We start from the raw sequence: 19,870 nt of genomic DNA on the forward strand, positions 1-19,870 counted from the left end.
AGGAAGCTACGTTTGAAGGCTAAACCAAGATGAGGTTTTCTGGTTCTGTATAACTGCTGAGCTGTGTATAAGAGAATAGAAAACACAGGTCAGCATTTTCACGATTCCAACATCTGCATTTTAGCAAGTCATTTCAGCTTGGAGGAGCCTACAGAGATACTCACTCCGCATTTATTCATTTAGCGCCCGTACGAGATGGTAAATAAACACCAGGACAGCCACTCCCAGAGTCCAGAGAACACTGTGTCCACACCGAAGCCACGACTGTCTGTAATAGCACAGCACAGATTTTCACTTGATTCCTTGTATGAATATGAATTGCTGGGTGAGGATACAAACCAGTTATGTCCTGTTGAAAAGTGTATAATGTAACATCGTTTGAACCACTCGGGTTCAATCTCAACTTGGCTCACTTGAAAGGTATAGAGGGTGGTATTTATGCACAAATACTTATCAGTAGTGGTGTTATTACAGTTTGATTTATAGAATTTTAAAAATAATTATAAACGCTTGTAAACTGCACGGTTATGTTATTTTTGGTGAAGGGAAACGGGGACCAAACAAAAAGTGGAAAGATTCCACATGAGGTTTACTCATAAAAGTCACACTTAAACGCACTAGTAGTGTTATTACAGAGTAATGCCATTCAGCACTGTCAGGTAAATAAATGTACATATGTAGCGTCATGCAGCATTAAAATGTGTTTGATTACATCAGAACATTTCTTAATTTATGCATAAGGTATTTCTGTAGTAGACAATTACCAAATCTAAAAAACACATATGAACTATTTATTGTGTTATTTTAGTTGGAAAGTGAGAAATGGTGCAGATTCAACCATTTTATTGCATAATATTTTAATAAATTTGCATTTATTTGCATTTGTATTATGAACCTCCAAACAGCATTGACACTTTCAAAAGAAAAGGAAAGTCTAAAAGACGTGTAAATTGCTTCAGCCAACTTTAGAGAGTAAACATGCATTTATAAAGGATTTACTCATGCACTGCTTGGTTTACATACAGCTCTGTACAGTTATTGCTAATGCTAATCATACTGACAACGTCAGTGATACACCGATATTCACACCTGCCTGAAGGGCTGCTTTCTTCTTGAATACCTGACTTTCAAACCGTTCTTTATGTTTTCTTAGTCTGCGTTTAGTCTCAAGGACAGATTCCTCCTCCTTCAAAAAATGCTTCTTTAAATATTCTTTGACTCTTCGCTTGAATTTTCAGTTTCAGAAGTAAAACATTCCCTTTTAAGCGAATATTGTGATTAGCTCTGGATGCCGCTGGTTGTTAGTATTTGGGAGAAACCGGACTGTTTGCAGATTGGACATAACTGCTGATACGTTATTTTCAGAAAATGATAAATGATGTAGATGAGTAATGAACCATAAGAAGTGAATGAATGGGAGGGTAAGCTCCAACCTGGGACCCAGGGCTGTTTGAACCTGTTTCACAGTCAGTGGCTGTTTAATGCAGCAGTAATGTACAGTCATACACTTGGAAACCCTTTGTGTCTGTGATCTGGGACACAGTTCATGATAATCATGAAGATAATGATGATAACAATGATCATAATACCAAGAACAATAATTCTCAAAACTACTGCTATTTACAACATTTTAAGTACCAATTTATAACACCCTCACACATATCAACGATTTCTTACTTGTAAAACCAGTTTGAAATTATAATAGTTTCATTTAATAAATATTTTATGGTGGATTCAACATGGTAGTGAATATTTAAAGGGTGTATTGTGTGGTTGGTAAAAATTTAAGAGCCACTCCTATTGGTGTGCAGTGGATGAGACCAGAGGTACTGTTCTGAAATACAGGGAGTTATACTCATTACCCCTTAGTGGCCAACAGATGGCGCATGTTCATCTATTTATTGCAGTACCCCTTTGTTCATTCGCTCTCTGCTCTATCTGTGTGCTCCATTAGAATCAGAATAGAGGAGAAATTTTGTTATGAGAGTGCAGTGGACAATTGAATTAAACTTTTATGAACATTTAAAGGTCTACAAATGGTCCACACAATCTACCCAGTTGTTGTTTTTTTGGCATTCAGTGAAGCCATTTCTGAGAGTGTTTAACACCAATGCCCCTGACCTCTTCTGTATCTCAGCTTTTCAGCAGAATATTGTGATGGGTACGGTTGGAACAACTCCTCCAATAAGCTCATTTGTGGAGCACAGAAATGCCTCATTCTGTACTCAATGTCCTATTCGGGTGTCACTATGATTCTGGCCATTTTCTCCTCTGCAGAAACTCCACAGGTCTCTAACAATAACATAAAATGCAATTAATATTAGGAACTTTACAAAAAAACAAAATGTATTGTAAAACGTTAGATGTCCGTCGCCAAGACAAAAATAAGTATGAGGCGCGTTTTGAGCCAGACCTGGAATGATGATTCATTGCGTGCTCGGAGGCAGCTGTGTGGAGTGACAGTTCTGCATCGGCTTCCTGGCGAGATCGGCGGTTATTTTATAGCCTCTATCAGCGGAATCTGATTTCGAGTGTCTCAGGTGGGGAATAACTTCAGTCCCGCCTTTGCCTTGATATTCCGCTTTTACTCTGGCCCTGTCTGAGCGTATCGTCAGCCTTTTGACTGGCAAAGCTGCATAAATATGAAGTGGCTGCTAACGTGAAAGCCAAGAAGTCCTCACGTTCACTCTCCAGTAGTTTCTATTCACCTGCGGTCAGGATCTTTGAATGGAATTCTCTCTCCACTAAACTCTCCCCTCGGTGATGGTTTGACCTTGTAAATGACTTTGAAACGCACATTCTTAAGAGACTTAAGAGAGAATAATGCCTGTAAGAATTTATGGTTTTCGTAGGTCAATGCAAACATTTAATATTACTCATACCCACATTATGGCGATGAGGAAATTCATAAGCGATGGCCGCCCTCCAATGCGGAAGGCCACGGTGAAGCACATTCTCCATCTTCTAGCCTATTGAGGCAAATCCTTCTCTGTGCGCATCCTTTCTTGCACGCTTGCACTGAGATTTTAATCTTTAAAGCAAAGTTCATCAATACTTACCATTTCCAGAAGCCCTTGATTTGAGGCAAACTATTCAAGGTCAGGAAAGGTGATGGAGGAATCTGTGTAAAAGCGTGTGGGCTCGACAAGTGTTTTATCTTCCACTAAATCATCAGTCATTTGAAGTATTTATGGAAATTCAGGAGGAATGGAAGATCAAGAGGTATGATAATTGCACTCGGTACAATCTGTGGTTAAGGGCCATTGCATAGTGATGCTGCAGAGCTGTTCTGTAGATCTAACCAAGATCTTCCACATCTCGTATGTACGTTGATGCAGCATACTTGTACACTCTGCCGGAGCGACATAGCTCAGGAGGTAAGACCGATTGTCTGGCAGTCGGGGGTTTGCCGGTTCAAACCCCGCCCTGGGCATGTCGAAGTGTCCATGAGCAAGACACCTAACCCCTAACCCCTAACTGCTCTGGCGAATGAGAGGCATCAATTGTAAAGCGCTTTGGATAAGAGCGCTATATAAATGCAGTCCATTTACCAGTCCTTGGCACATACTGCCGAGATTTCACACTGCCCCTGCTGGTCGCGCATGTGTGATGCGGCAAAAATATTTCTTTGAACTTATGAGCTCCCTGTCTCGACACAGCTCAGAAGCGTTTTTGTTCTCAGTGAAAATGGAACTTGACATTCTTATATGTGACCCTGCAGCCCCACAGGGGTAATTTTCAGAACTCAAAATGCAGCTCGGGTTAGTTGAGAGTTCTCAGAAATACACTTCAGTCTTAAAAGCCACTCACTAATCACTCTCAGACTCCTGTACACTTGAGGGGAAATTGCCATCTATTGTTGGAGTTTTCTGAATTAAGAGCTTTTATTAATAATCAAGCCTGGGAGATAAGTTGGACTGTTGTGTCACATTTACTGGGCATGAGGTGGATTTGCAGGTTTGTCTGTCTCTGTGTGTGTCTCTATGTGTGTGTCTTTGTGTGTGTCTGTATGCTTCTCTGTGTCTTCTGTTTGTGTGCCTCTATGTGGGTCTCTGTGTGTGTCTGTGTGTCCCAATGGTCCAAAAACATGTGTTGTCCTTTAAGCAGGTATTTGGCAACATAGCTCTTATTAAAATAAGTAATTAAGACACAGTGGGTATAAATGAATTATTTAACAGTTGGCCATTTGACAGGGTGCCACCAGCTTCATGGAGTTCCTGCAGCTACATTCCCAGCTCCTGGGAGCTTGTTGGGCAAAACATAGTGTGCATAGTCCTAAAAGTAAGGACAAAATCAAAGAGATGAGCTTCTCTGTAACATAAGTCCTCAGTGCACATGCTTTCAAGACCTCAGCATACTTCAGTCAAATTTTTTGGTTGAATGTGACTGTGATCATCAAAAGGACTGTGTGCCAGAAATGCTTGTTTGTTGCTGTTGGGAAAGCCTATGCTTTGTGTAGTGGTGTGTGGAAGCGACTGTTGAGTGGCTCCCACACTGTTCATCCACTGTGCGGTTGGAGCGGATTCCTCCTTTTAAGCCATGAAAAGAAATCCATTTTTTCTTATCAGTCTATTGTAAGCGTGAAAAGACCTCCGATTGAGTGTTCCAGTAAAGACCGCTCCAGCCAGTCGGCCAGGGTTCCTGTGGTTACCGCTGGACTGTTTCCTGTCAACATTGTGCTAATCTCCCGCTGGCTAAAAGCTGTCCTCGTTGAGCAGGTGCACCTCTGTGTTCAGTGCTAGTTCTCTCCTGTAGCACTGCGTGGTCTGTGGTCATTGGTCAACAGGCCAATATTGTGAATCAGAGCACACCTCCACCTCTGGTGCGGGACAGTCGGTCACAATCTGTCATTTCTTATTCCGAAAAAAGCGCCCCTGTGAATCTGGCACAGACGTACAGGGAATGTTTCTTTTCCCTCGTTTCCCTGGCTGTCTCTTCATTTCTCACCGCCCGAACAACATTCAAACGGTTCAATTTCGGGACACGAGGGGATTCCTCCGATTACGCCGGCTGCTGGGAGCGTTTGCGCTGCCTGGCGTGTGCGTGTGTGTGTGTGTGTGTGTGTGTGTGCCAGTTGTTTGGCTTTGCGGCGAATTGCACGGTTTACTTGTGTAAACAGCGGATAATGGTTAAATCCTCGGAACGGCTAACTGCTGATTCTGCGCGCACAGAATTTGCGATCCCGGGGATGAGCGGCGAAAGAATGCTGGGATTGGACTCCCAGGCCACAGAATGCCTTACCAGAGGGAGCGCGTCGATTAGGATTGCGGGGAATTTATCGCACATGCCCCAGTACAGCTTAAACCATGACAGCCTCGGTGTAAATATTGTGTCTTGCCTTTCGCTACCATGCATCCAAGTAAGAGTTTATGGTGGATTTGCTGTTTTCAAATTATTCCTTGGTGTAACGTTGGTTCCTGATCTCAAAAAGGAGAGGTCCCTTCCTGTGAGTGCAGGCTGTTTTTGTGGACTGCGAAGGCCGGGGTCATGGACACAGGTGTGAAAGGGGGGTGTCTCGGGGGGTGGGGGGGGGGGGGGGGGGGGGGGGGGGGGGGGGGGGGGGGGGGGGGGGGGGGGGGGGGGCACCGTTTCCTCTCCGGCGCCGTGCGGGAGCTCAGGTCCTGACGCCGTGGCGCTTGCCCTCGCGTCCGTAATGAGCCCCCCGAGAGGGCGCCGCTGGCCCCGCCGTCGATGACGAGCGTGGAGGAGCATGGAGGAGCGCTCTCCTGGGTCCGCAGGTGCGAGAAGTGATGGATGATATCTGTGGGCCGCTGTGGAAATCTGATATGGGTCCCATCGACCCCGGGAAGGCGTTCAGTCGAGGGGATCAGAGCAGAATTGCGGTCTGACTGCACCGTCGCCGATTTACATTTTGCCAGCGCTCTTAATTTTAATATATTTAGGCGAGCATAAGTTTGTAGTAAGACTAACTTCTGTTTTTGTGCTCTTATGGGATATTAATTGCAGCTGTTAGAGCACGTATCTGTACCTAAACAAACACTTTTACTTTAAGAGGAGATGTTAAGTTATACAGTGAAAAAAAAAACAGGGTATGGAAATTGTTTTTTTTTCTCGCCTTTATTTTGAAGTGTAATTCGTGCTGTGATTTACGTTTCCTCTGCATTCATATTCTTCACTCTGCTTTCACTTGTTTTATTAGATGAAGTCATATACGGTGAGCTTTACTGTCCTACATGTGAGAAAATGGATATTGTATATGGAGGGCCTTGTATTAGTGTATTTTATGTGTATGTTTATTGACTTTTATGGGATGACATGAAATAAAATGGTTTTGTCAAACAGGATTTATATTGCATATCCACCTATTTCCAGACACTCTTTGGGAGTGTTGGAATGGGAAGAGATGACATATGGCCTGTTTTAAATCACACACTGAGTTTAAAGCTTTGTGGTTCACTTCTGAGCTGCCTCTCTCATTCTTTTTTAGCACTGGTGGGCTAAAAACAAGGCCAATATATGTGTATTATCAGTGTAAACTGAAGGTGGACACTGCTCAAACTGCCATGCTTTCACGGTTGCAAACTTGCAGTGCTTTTACACCATGCCTCAAATGAACAAGACTGAATGGATGTGGCTGTCTAGTTACATGTCCAACCAACTGACTGAAGAGCAGGTGCACACATTATTGTGATTACTGACAAAGTGTGTCAGTTGTCTGACTGCATATTTGACTCCTGACAGCATGTTTACCTTGAAACCGTATCTTCAAAATGCATACAGTGCACACACACACACACACACACACACACACGCATGTGCGTACGCGCACACACACGTACACAAGGACCAAGGGGCTGCCTCACCCAAGCAGTTTTCATAACCCACCGCACCAACAGAAGATGGGTTGTCTGCTCTCTCATGGCCGAAGAGAAACTGTCTGTCCTCATTAGCCATTCGTTTCCCATTAGGAAAATGGCCTCTGCGCGGAGCCCGCTTTATTCCAGAGCCACGGAGGGGGCAGAGCACATGACATCTTAGTGGGAGGATCTTAGTGGCTGGTGGAGCACCAATCAAATCGGAGAAAACCAGAGCCCAGAAGACCCATGTGTAATGCGGCCTTAAATCTCTGTCTTCTCGTGGTCATAAATTGGGATTTAATTACCTTGCAGGTGTGCATCAGAGATGTGCTTATGAGTCCGTTTAATTATTCAAAATCTGAGGATAAATGTAGACCAGCGCAGGCCTTCTGATGTCAGGAATGCTCCGTTTCTTTGATTTATCTTCATTGCGCCTTCATTTTCCCAGCTGAGAAACATGGAGGACATTTTCCGTTCGTATTATTTAAATATGTGCTCGAGGTTTAAATGTTTACCTTAATTATGTCCGTTAGGAGATGCAGAAATAAATGCATAAATGTGCGTTTAATAAATTTCAACTAAAACATAAAGTTAATTTTACAAAAGTTTAACCTTTTGGAATTATTTTGTTTGTTACTACGCAGTACACCCAGTGTTTTGTGACTTAATCCAGTGCACCTCAGGGCAAAGCCATTTATGTCGCACCACTGCAGATTTCCAGTCGGATAATAACATGGCTCGGGCTCAAGTGATGTTTTGTCTATAGACATCAGCTTGTGCTCCAGTTTTCTAAGTCTTCAGAAAGCATATAATTGCTTGAATTGAATACTTACTTTTTGCTACGTCCAAACCCGCCAAAATATCGTTTAATGAGTTTGTTTACGGTTTCCAATTCAACTGTGGTTATTATGACCTAACGGTTGCAACATAAGTGTGTCAGCATTATGTCTGGGTTAAAACAAAAGTCTGGAATGCACAGACATGGCATTTGAGGTAGTAATAACTGTCCAATTTTTCACGCAGTAACTCTGAAATCCTTTTTTGCCGCACGGTGCTCCCTGGTTCTCTCTCTATTTTTGACTATTTGGGGCGGTTTCTAAAGGCAACGCGTGGAATAAATCACGGCCTCGGTGACATTATTGCTTTTATAAAACTGATTTACATAGCTGACTGCAATGAAATGCCTTCCCGGGGCACGCTGTGCCAAATTATCCTCCTCCCTGCGAGGTGCCTGGCAACAGTTGGCATTAAGCACAGTCAGAAGTCGATACCGTTGGCATCGGGGTGTGTCACCGCGCTGAGAACCAGTTATTGTGCTGGGATGTGGATCCCTGGGGGTAAAAAAAAAAAGAAAAGCATTGTTCCCCATGTGAAATCATCTTACCAATCACCTTAAGCAAACTTTGTTGGATCCCTAGCTGGATAGATGCAGTAGCACTGTCTGGCTAGTGATAGCTGCTGCTCCCCTCTCACGCAATTCCTTCTATTTATAGGGAAATGGCAGTAATTATACCATACCACAATCTGTGGCTGATCAAACTGATATGGCTACACTAACTTTTACCCCTCATCTCGAGACCAATATTCTCTATTTTCAGTAGCTGTTTGGTACTTACAAAAGTACAGTGAGGTTGTGAGTAGTAGTACAGCCATTTTTGCTTCATAGAATTAAGACATTTTTCTACAATTTTACCAAGACAGAGGTAAACTGTCTAATGAGTGATAATTTATTACCATATATTTCAACATCCATATGCATGAGTGAAAAATGTATACATTTCATCCACTGATTTCAACATTTTAACAAGCTAAAGAGGGATGAGGATAGCAACTTCCTTAAAATGTGTATTAGCTAATTGTCCTCAGTATTGCTCTACTCCTACAAACAATGAAATTATTTCATTGCTGTATGGAGTGCCAGCTTCTATTTATATTTAAGTTGGCAAGTTGTATATTTATATAATGTTGACCTCTGTAGAACAAAGGGATTCACGCAAACGCGCGCACACACACACACATACACACTACCCCATCCACCTGAGTGCGTGCTGCTGAGGTGTTCAGGTTTTCTCTCTGGCCGCTCGATTGTATCTTCCCACAGACCCCTGGATTGGGATGGAGGGGGGGGGGGGGGGGGGCTATCCAGCTGCCAGCACACTCTCCTTCCATGCAGCAGGAACAGAAGAGGAGGAGCAAAGGAGAAAAGAGAGGTGCAGAAGGCAGGGAGCGTAGGGAGGGAGGCGGGGGAGAAGATGGGAGAGATGATAGGAGAAAGAAAGGGACTAAAAAAAGGGAGGAGGCGAGAGGAGGTAGAAACGGAAGGAGAGCCGTGAGTGGGGCGGGGGTGTAGTGGGGGGTTTGCTGCAAGCCTAGAATGCATAAGGGATTTGCCTATCATGTATGTAGTGGGGGGGAGACTGTGGAACGTAAACGCACCCATTTAAAACAAAAGCAGGCAAAAGAGACCTCCTTCGGAAAGACAGCGTGCAGGAAATTGCATCATTTCAGACTTGTTGACATTTGGCTTCAGTGAACTTTGGATGGGAAGGACTGTAATTGTGGAAACGAGCTGCTCTCCACAATGGTCCTAATGTTTTGTTTGGATGGAGACAAAGCGGGAAGGGGGAAAAGTGGGCGGCCGAAATTCAATTCTTGATCTTTATTAGCCGGCGGCCCTGGGCTATGCTTAGATTGATATCGCAGCTCTATTGTTGTACATCAAAAGAAGAGTGGTCGGAGGATGGGATGTGTATTCTGAGTAGGTACGTCTGAAATCCTGCATATCACCCGGTACTTTTGTGAATCTCTCTCTCCCTCTCTCTCTCTCCTTTTTTCAGTCAGTGTAATTGGTTGCCTGACAAGCGTGGAGCGCGTAATATTTTATGTCTCGTTTCAGCTTCTTTAACGTAAATCAAGGTTTCCCTCCTTTTTAACCCGGCGTTGTTCCCGTGAAGTAAACAAAGCAACGTTGTCGTTCTGTGCTTTGGTGTTTTATCTACAGCGCTCGGTGCAGACCTCTGTCCCTCCCTTCTCTCTTTCACGCGTACTGCAGTCGGCGTTCCTTTAACAAGGTGGCACTATTGTTGAGCTAGTCAGATGGAATCATCGTAGCGCTTCAGGGGACGGGACAGGCTTTTTAAAAGGAGATGTCTCACAGTTCTGTTTCAGCCAGTCGGCAGAGTGGAAACATTGGCTTAAGAGCATTGGCGGAATCATAAGCCTGTCCTTAGCCGCAGTTGTCTTCCCGTTCTGTTTAGTGTGGGATGGAAGCCCTCGCTGGAAGCCTGTTATGGAAACGCTCTTTGCTGTTATTGTAGTACTGTGGTGACAACATGCCATTAAAATGGAAAAGCGGTTCTCCTGCTAGCTGGAAATTCCCAGTTCCTGTGCTTAAAACATCTAGGTCGTCTCCTCTCTCCCCAGCCTACATGTAAGTAGAAAACGCAAATTCAGAGCATGTTAAAGTACAGTCGTTTTTCATTGTTTTGATTCATTTCGGTGTAATATTATTTATCCCTCTACCCACTCTTCCTACATTCACCTCAGCCCAAATTAACTAAACGGAATGGGTTTGTGCTCGTGTGCCTGCTGTGGTTAGTAATTTTGTTTTTTGTGCCTCGTCTGATGTGCTGCAAATACAGCCAACGCTGTCCTCTGCGAACATTGGCTGCGTATTTCAGCGTCCCCGTGTTCTCGCCTGCCCTCCCGGTATTTCCAGATCCTGCCTTCCTGGGTTCCACTTCTAATCCGGCTGCGTGAGCGAAAGCTCGCTCCACGTTAAGTGAACAGGAGCGCGTGTTTCTTAATGGGGCAGGCGCCTCTCGTGCCCTGCTTTTTCAAGCCATTGTGATCCGCTGCCGCCGCTATTGTGGGGAGTGAAGGGAGACTGGAAGCGGTCCTGTCTCCGCTGTCCTCTCGCTCTGCGCGGTCCGGGAGCTTTTCCCCATGCCTTTTTGTATTAAGACACTCGAGTGTGTGTGCGAGAGGAAAGGCAGAGGGCAGTTGATATAACATGACTGTAAAGAGAGAACCTAATCTAAGAGGCCGCGATTGAAATATGAAAGAAAAGAATGAGGGATGTGTTCGCAAATTACGTTTTTCACTTCCTCGTTTCTGACAGTGCGTGTATTTGAGTTAAAATATCCGACTTTAAATGTAGTGGTGTGGTTTTCCTTTACATGCTGTTACTGTAATTCTGCTTGTATGGATATTTATGCGTTTGGGGAGTTTTGATAAAATACATTTGGTTAAGTAAATGGCGAGCTTTGTTCTTGCTATAGAAGTGTATGAAGTTTTAAAGTGTGGTTTAATACATTGAGCTACAGCAGATTTTGTTGAATGTGACCCTGTTAATTTAAACTTGGGTGGCTCTAATCTTTCTAAGCTCTGTTCACGGGGAGGGTAGAATGTTCATGTAGGGTAGAATTTTCAGAGCAAAAAACAACAGTTTCTCTGTTTTGCTGTGTAATTATTGCATATTTTATAAGATGTGGGGGTTCAGTCTGCAGCAGTTCAGATGTATGCAAACGATGGGAAATATTGTATTATTGATTCCTTAGTGTCCTGTATCCCGTGGAGCTTTCGAATGGGTGACAAAGCAATAGTAGGATAAAGTGAAAACGGTAAAAAGAAAAATGATCATCCGGAATTTCTAAAACAATTTAAAATTCAGTAACATGTACAAAGTGATTTCTATGGTTTTTTTAAATGGTGCTGATTAAAATCTTAGGGTCTGGTTCTTTTTCTTTTTGCAGTATAGTGTTTACATCAGCACTGTAAGTCATTTAATAACATATGCTAGTATATTTTGGGGCTATTCATAGCCACAGTATCCATCTGATTCTAGGTTGTCAATAGTTTACTGTGTACCCTGAGGGACAGCAAAACTGTTTTTAAGATAGATAAAAAATAGTGTTTGATATGTCATTAATTTATCAAACCATGAAAAAACCTTTTGTGTTAATCCAGCAAGGCCGTCATTTGCATTGAAATATCGCCTAACCACTGGCAAGGGTACAGATTTCATGGCTTGTAGAAAGCATTGAGCGCTAGTGGGGAATCCTCCCAAACATCAAACGTTTTCAGTAATTAGCCGTGTAAAACACGGTTTGCGTTCGGGCATTATGCGGATTCTCTTCGTAAATGTAGTTTTACGGTTTAGATTCAACCTAGATAAGGCGACCCTTTCCAGATCCTACTAATATATTTGTGATGGATCGACCAGACTGCTTTGATTAGTTGGTGTGAAGGAGTAATGGTGTCAGTAGGGCTATCTACAGCATATTATTCTGTACTGTGTCATTGTGGAAATATTGTGTGTATTGTAATCCACAAACTCTTAATTTCTGTGTTAATTGTGACACATTTTAACAGATTTTACCCTTTGCTTACCTTTGATTGAAAAGCAGCATTACCAAACACAGGCCTAAAGCTTCTAGGTTAAATCTCATTTGCATGGTGCCTGTCCAAATGGAGGAGTCTATTTAAATAATATCTAAATTGTTCAGTAACTCCCAATCTGCATTTTCCAATAGTTCTATATCATTGTAAAATGGAGCAGTTTTGCAAATAATGTCTTCATTAAGGTAATTTGTGTAAATAAGGACAGCAGATGCACTCCAGTCCAATCCCCAGGGACCTCCACCTCTCATGGTTCCATGCCCATACTCAGTCTCTCTTAGATTACTCATTACATTCCTCCCTGAAGGCAATTTTGAATCCACTTCGAGATTTGTTCTTTTAATTCTAAGTCATATAGTATGTTTTAATATGCATTTTGTGAATCTAAACAAGCTGAAGTCAAAACATTTAGATTTCTCTGAAGTAGTCTGGGTAATCTGTTAGGCGTATCCTTCCCAATAACCACATTGCCTGCTCATGATATGGTTTCTTCAGGAATAATTCAAAACTGTAATAAGATTTCGAACTTATGTAGACTATAAATCTGGCCTCACCCAGTTATTCTGCACAAGTTTAAATGGGTCAAACTAGCCTGAAATAAAGCATAAGTATTGAGTTAATGTAGAGTATCTTTATTGTTAGAACACAAAGCTTTCATTACCTCTCTAACCATCACATTTATGTTTCAGTGTTGAAGAAATAAAACCATTACTTTTTCTTCAAAATTTTAAAGGCCAGTTGTATTTGTGCACCTGTCCCTTCACTGTAACATGCTCTGTCAACTCGGAAGAGTTCTGGCTAGCACATGCATCCCCTGTTAGCTGTGTAGCTAGCTGCCACCACTGCCACACAGTAGTCAGCCTCGGCCGAACAGTGAAGTCCGTGCTGGGGGACAGAACTACTTACGAGGTTGTCACAGGCAGACTTCCGCCATTCCATCAGCCAGAGGAGTTACTCTTGCGTGATGAGATGGGGAATATCCTGCCTACTACGTCCGACAATATACTGGGCAATTAAGTTAATAGCAAAGCCAACTGTCCTTCTCTCAGTCCCTTTATATAATTGAGTCTCAATTATTTCAGCTACTTTTTTTTTATTACCCAGCCCCCAATTATCACAAGAACCTCTGAATCCAAAATGCTTTTTATATTTCTGGTGTTCAAACAAAGACATATCAAAGTATTACCTGTATTTCTTTTCTCTCCTGTCTCTATCCCACCCACACTTCCTGCTTATGCCAAGCCACCACAAAAGAAATTCTACACTCGTTTGTCTTTAACATTTGCACTCCGTTATTTTGAGGAATGTGCTTGATTCATGCTCTCTGAGTTGTGTACTTTTCATATCCTGAACCCCGTGTAAGTCTCTTCTGTAAATAGTCCTTAGCTCTACTATGTGAAATGGTTTTAAGCTAGCATTTGCATATTAGCTGTGTAGATGGGTTGTTGGAACAACCTCTCAATAATTCTCTAAATGGTGATTGCTTTTGAGAGGGAAGAAAAACAATGGAAAACCAAAAGCTAGTGGTCTTCAGATTGATTGATGTAAAATTGGCAAACTGGCTAAAAGGCTGTGGCGTAGATATTTAATGGGGGGGGGGGGGGGGGGGGGGGTTGAAAATGTCCCTCGTCTATTAAATGGAACCAGAAGTATTAGTTCAAGAGGAAGTCCGGGGTTTGTAGGTTGGAGACCCAAGCCAACTCAAACCAAAACTTAATTTGTGATGGATACAGGAAAAAAAAAGAACAGACACACATGGTAGAGCACTGATCCAGCAATCAGTCTGTGACTCAGGCAGCACGAGTGGATTGATGTGTTTTGACTTCATCACATTAGCTTTCTCTGATTCATATTAGACTGCACAATGGAAAAAAAACTGCTATGTCATCTTGAGTTTCGCTCTGCAATAGATTATATAGGCCTACGTGCTGGGTGGAGAGAGCCCTGAGTCTGAGAGGGAAGGGCCTGCTGACTCTTGGTCATGTGGCTGCAGCTGAGGGGACTGCCTGGGCTTCTGTTGATGTCCATTTAATTGCGCTTACTTTTCCCCTGTAATTGCAGTGACTGTCGAGACGAGCTTTATGCTAACGTAAACGCGACATAAATGTCGATAGACTTCAGGCCGCAGTGTGTTCTGTGTCTGGAGAGGAAGAGAGAGGGAGGATATGAACAACATTTGATTTCCAGTTTGAAGTTTCATTTTAACTGGTGCGCAGTGTAAATACGAACATAGTTTATTTTCGATTTTTGATTAAGCCATCATTTTAACAAGAAACAACAAAATATAAAAAATGAGTGGTATATGGTAACTGCTAGTAGTGTAAGCTTCGCAAGGAAAATTATCTCATCCTCAACTGATGTTGTTGGCAATCTGTCTTTTTATTTGTCCTTTATTTTGCCAGGAAGGCCCCATTGAGATACAGCATCTCTTGTTTGTTCCAGGAAGTCCTGGATGGCAAGTTCATTGACAGCCCCCCCCCCCAAAAAAAAAGAAGAGTAGGGTTTTCTTTTTTGAACTTAAAGCTAATTTTGTGTCTCATTTTCAACATATTTTCCAACTTTTTCAGTGGATTCCACTTCACCGAATTCCCTGTTTTTTTATTTAGAGAAATCAACATGTCATGCTTCAGCATCAACTGGGTGAACTAGCCTGTTAGCAGAGAGGTTGACAGTTGAGAAAGCCAGTTCAGTGGGCACAGATGTTCTGAGAATATGAAGGTTCTATTTTTAGCATTCTGTAGCATTTTTTAACTTCCTACCAATCCATTGGACTACATTCTCATGGGGAGGCTGTTTGAAGTAAATCTACATTCCTTTCTTTGAGCACAACAAGTATAAGTGTAATCTATGAGCATCGCAATTGCAGTTTTTTCTTGTCCCACTGTGCTGGCAGAGCAGACTGTATGGTTTTCCAGAGATTCAAACCTTATGTAACCTGGAATTCATAACAATTATATTAATAATACTTGCATTATTAGCAGCTCTTAAAGATTAACCAGTGACTCATTCCCACAACAAAACACTCATCTTCTAATGTGTCTGAAGCTAGACCTCAGCCAAGAGGAAGAAAGAGAAGGTGCTTTTCACACTCCCCCTTTGTGTTTCTGTATAATATTTCATCACACACCATGTACTGTAGCATGCAGCAGTATTCAGTTTTACTTAAGTGTAATCACAGACCCTGCTTGGCAACTGTGGGAGTAGCTACTCCGCACTTTAATTTCCTTCCAATAGCCGTCGCCCGTAAGTGCTGTGGAATTATCCGAGGATGGGAGCTGCCACTTCTTTGTTTTTGTTTTAAACGAGCTTTTGGATTTTTTTTTTTTTCCCCTGCCCCGGAGGCTATCGATTTATTCATTAACATTCACGCTGACTGTTTATGCAATTTATGACACGGAAACACACTACTCAGCCTAATGACAGAATGCCCATATACTCCTGCAAATGTGTCATCATGGCACTTCAGTATGATAATCTTGGTAATTGAAAACATAACGGGGAAGAAAATTGTCACCATATTTCTGGTAGAGGTTGACATGTGGCGTATAACCTTTGTTTAAACATAAAAAAAGGGGGGGGGGGTAAATATATTCTTTCCTGTGGCACTTTCAAGATGGCTTCAGTTTAGCAGTCAGATTTACATTGGTTAGTCTGACTTAGGAGAGTAGCCCCTGACAGTAGAGTAGTATTCAGCTTTTTTTTTGGCTGGACCGCAACAGCAGGGCCAGCCCTATAAATGCGAATGTCTGTGACTGAGTCACTGAGTGATGAAGTTACACCATTGGTCGGCCAAGTTATGGCGTTACACCAATACACGGTCCAGCCATATACTGGGTTTTGACCTGGTCTTGTTTTTACAGAGTTGGATTTCATTTTCTGAAGATTGGTTTATTTTTATTTTTTTATTTTTTTGCTACTATACAGTAACCGTTCAGACAATCCAAAAATTTCTCTGACTTCTTATTCCCTTTCTTATAATTGCTGTCATTTCATAGCTGACCTCATGAGCAAAGGCGAGTACAGCTGTGGCCAGGATTCCCAGGCGGTGACCTTCAGTAGGTCATTGCATCCTACAGACGGAGGGAGGGCGGGTATCTGTTGGTGGTGTTTTTCCAGCCTTATTCCTGAAGGGCACCGATTGGGCACCTCTGACAGTTTTTAGCATGTGGGTCATTATTATAGCGAATATATTTTGATTGATTATTTTTTTACGTATTCAGTAGCTACTCAAAAAGGTACTAGAATGCACGTTAGCAGTGTACTGGCCAGAATATTTCTTCATTGGTTCGAATGTTGATAATATATAGCACACATTCTTGGTTTTCTTCATATTATTCAGAATATCCACGCCATAACAGCCCCTTTATTTGGTCATGTCATATTTGTAATTCTTGATTACCCTGTGAGCATTTTTGTAGTGAAAGTTCGGTGAAACACCATGTAGGTGTTCAGGTGAAAAACCAGCTGCATTTGGTTGGAAAAATTAAAGTTTTTTTTTGGTGTCCAGAATGCAGCCAGGCTATAGCTGGGTAAAGCCTGAGCGATATTGGGGTTAACTTAGTCAGTTTATGTCAAATCGGCTCTCAACCTAGATTTCCGCCCTTCTAGAGGTCTAGTTTCCAGCTTTTGCTCACTGGGTATTCAGTCATGGTGGAGAATTTTATAGCGCATGTGAACGTGTTTAGTTTGCCAATACTGAGACTACCTGCGTATTTAGTAAATGTCATAATTTACACTGACCCTGTCCTATGACTGTAATTTTAACAGCTCGTATTACCCTCCAATGCTCAGCTCCCCAAAGAGGTCCGTAAAGGTTACTTATTCCCTATCCTTCCTGCTAATTGACTGCTGGTTTTCGGCAAAAGAAATGGTAATTATCTCTAATTGATCAACTGCATGTTTAGCCACCTTTCCTCCCTGGGCACATGCATGATAGCAGTCAACGTAGAGCACGAAGAACACGAAAAAACTTACCTTTATTTCAGTGCACTAGATGGCGGGGAACTTTCTTTGAAGACTTTTTTGAATCCAGTATTTAACTGGTTAAATGCAGTTATTCTTAACGCTAGAACATAAAATTGTCTGAATTAACAGCAAACACTCTTTCCAGTAGGGTATCCAGTATGATTATATAATATGTAATACTGGCACGGATCTGTTAAAATAATAAATCTAAACTTGACCTGATTAATCTGTGAATTTGGCATTTAATTCTGCATGTTTATTATATGAGGGAATGTTTAGTTTCTTTAGAATTTACTGTACATTTAGAACAAGCACAATTTGAGCTACATTTTTTCGTTGTTCATATTGATAAGGCACTGAATTATTAGAAGCACATTTTCAGTGTGATGTTATGACTCATATTCTATGACAGGAAAGCTTATGAAATCTATTTTTACCTTATTAATAAAAATGTTTTATTCTTACCTCTGCTTAATCTCCACAGAGATTAATCAAACCCCCACCCTTCCACATGTAACCGCCTTTTGAATAAAATGGCATTGTTGGACTTTTACAGTCCCTGTGCAAGGGTAGGGTTCCTGTTTTTTATTATGAGGCATTTTGGGTTCGTGCTTACTTTGACATATTTACACCTCTCTGAAATCCTGTTGAATTTGTGTGTGCAAAGACTTAGGACCCACAGTCCCCTTTGCTGTAATTTAAGACTGCAGTCTGCATTTAGATGAAGTGGCTTTAGTTGGTGCAGTTTCTTTGGATGGCATATGCGGGGTATGGTAATTAGTCACAGAAGCACAGCCATCTCTCCTGGAAGGTGTGCAGTACAGCTATCGGTCTTATTTATTGAGTTCAATTAAGGGAAGTAAACAAAAGGCATTTTTCCAAGGAAAACAAGGCAGTGGCAGATCCTTTCTGAAACGCTTTTCGGAATGTAAATAAAGGTAGCAAAGAAATTGTCGGTAAAGCCTAACCGGGTTTGCCAACGGTCATTTCGCCAATTTTTGGCTCTTAAGCTGTTTTTCTTAAGCTGGTTTTTTCCTGTTTCTAATAAGGTCATTAAATATTCTTATGACTTTTTCTATTTTTATTTTCTGTTTTGAATGAGGAATTGTTAGTTCATCACGTGCAAGAAGTGCTCCTGAAATAGAACGCCGTAAATCTCCAAGATAAATTTACATGGCCTGCCAAAGTTTTCAGATCAGTGTTAGTGTAATAGTGCTGAACACTCTACTATTACACCTGTTTCTCTAGTGCTGAGTACTTTTAATTGAAATTCTTGAATCCGTTCCAGTTGTGGTGTCAAACTCCGGTCCTGGAGGGCCGCTGTACCGGCATGTATTTGTGGTTTCTTTCAATCAGCAGCCAATTGAGGCCTTGAGAACAAGGCGTCTGGACTCCTCAGCCAATCAATGACTGAAATTAATCACTCGTGCTGAAGCACACCGAAAACCAGCGGACACTGTGGCTCCCCAGGACTGGAGTTTGACACCCCCATGTTATACGGTCCATACCTTCTGTTTTTCATCGTGATTAATTACAGGTAGGTCACTACAGATCGCTCAGCTGCTTAGGCCAATGATTAGAAAAGAACTGGATAATCATCGTAAACAACCTGTCAACAGTGTGGCCATATCATCTTCTGCATCATCTTCTGCATTTATTTCTAGTCTTTTCTTTTTCGACTTCCTTCAAATAAAGTTAAATCTTTGTTAGTGAAGTAGATTCCTTGCGAAGAGATATGCAAATCATATGATTAGGCAGTTTACTGTTGCTATTGCCAGTTGGCTTTAGCTCAGTTCAGCACTATACACCATGTAGAATGGGGAGAAGGGGAGTGATTATTCTGAATGTACCTTCTGTGGAATATCTGGTGGTTGGTCTGTTTGAACTCATTTGCTGTGGTATTTTGGAGCTCAGCGAGGTGAGAGGAAGCTGGAGTGTGTATTTGTTTAGGTTTGTAGGCAATCCATTCAGTTCAAGCTAGCCTGGTAAATGATCACTGTTCAATTCGTCCATTAACACATCTCAATCAAACTGGTTGCAGTGAACGAGAAATAAAAAGGGACTCGATTAAGTTGAGCTGCTGAGCAGTGTTGCAGATTGGCTGTCGCCTCTCCCCACACAAACCGTGTCACCGTTTCCCCCTCCAAAATATTGTCGGAAAAATTAATGCAAATGCAACGAAAAGGGTTGTGAGAAAAATTAATGCGACGAAAGGGAACAGTTGAGTATCTGGGTTAGTTGGAAAAAATATGACCTTGTTTTAAATGGCAGGAGCATGAATGAATATTCAGCATTTGGTATCGCATAATGAAAAATGAAAGTCTGTGAAATTCAAGCCTGAGGTGAATACAGTTTCAAATCGGAAATTCTGCTAAGCTCAAAAGCACACATCTTCTCATTTGTCCGTACATTGTGCACAGCATTTGAAACTTAAATACGTAAAGGCGATATCTAAATGAGCGTGTCCGTGGAAAATTTGTGCTATTTTACAGTATTTTTGTAACGGGGGGAAAAAAAATGAGTGTCTGAGTTGCAGTTTTGCACTGTGAGCTGAAGAGGTTTTCTTATTATTACTAATTGGGCTGCTAGTCTGAATGGGTTTCTCAGCAGGATTTCTGAAATCCCACATAGGCTTTAAATTGAGCTGGGCAATGTGTTAATTCCTGTCTTCTAGCACCCAGTTCTCT

The 19,870-nt window shown here is 42.0% G+C and overlaps 1 protein-coding gene across 9 annotated transcripts in view; it reads left to right on the plus strand.

Annotated features, from left to right (window-relative positions):
- Nucleotides 1–19,870, plus strand: part of klhl13 (kelch-like family member 13) — a 73,903-nt gene that overhangs the window by 19,061 nt on the left and 34,972 nt on the right. The window contains exon 1 of one of the 9 annotated variants that reach the window (XM_035410626.1): nt 9,191–9,580. The exons of 6 other annotated variants lie outside the window; for them this stretch is intronic. In XM_035410626.1, coding sequence (XP_035266517.1) covers nt 9,501–9,580 — 80 coding nt within the window. In that variant the 5' untranslated portion in view covers nt 9,191–9,500. Of the gene's footprint in view, nt 1–9,190; nt 9,581–9,660; nt 10,249–19,870 lie in introns of those variants that run through there. 2 more of the 9 variants (XM_035410624.1, XM_035410621.1) reach the window with 2 other exon arrangements.

The sequence above is a fragment of the Anguilla anguilla genome, chromosome 3 (genome assembly GCF_013347855.1).
Source record: "Anguilla anguilla isolate fAngAng1 chromosome 3, fAngAng1.pri, whole genome shotgun sequence".
NCBI classification, from domain to species: domain Eukaryota; kingdom Metazoa; phylum Chordata; class Actinopteri; order Anguilliformes; family Anguillidae; genus Anguilla; species Anguilla anguilla.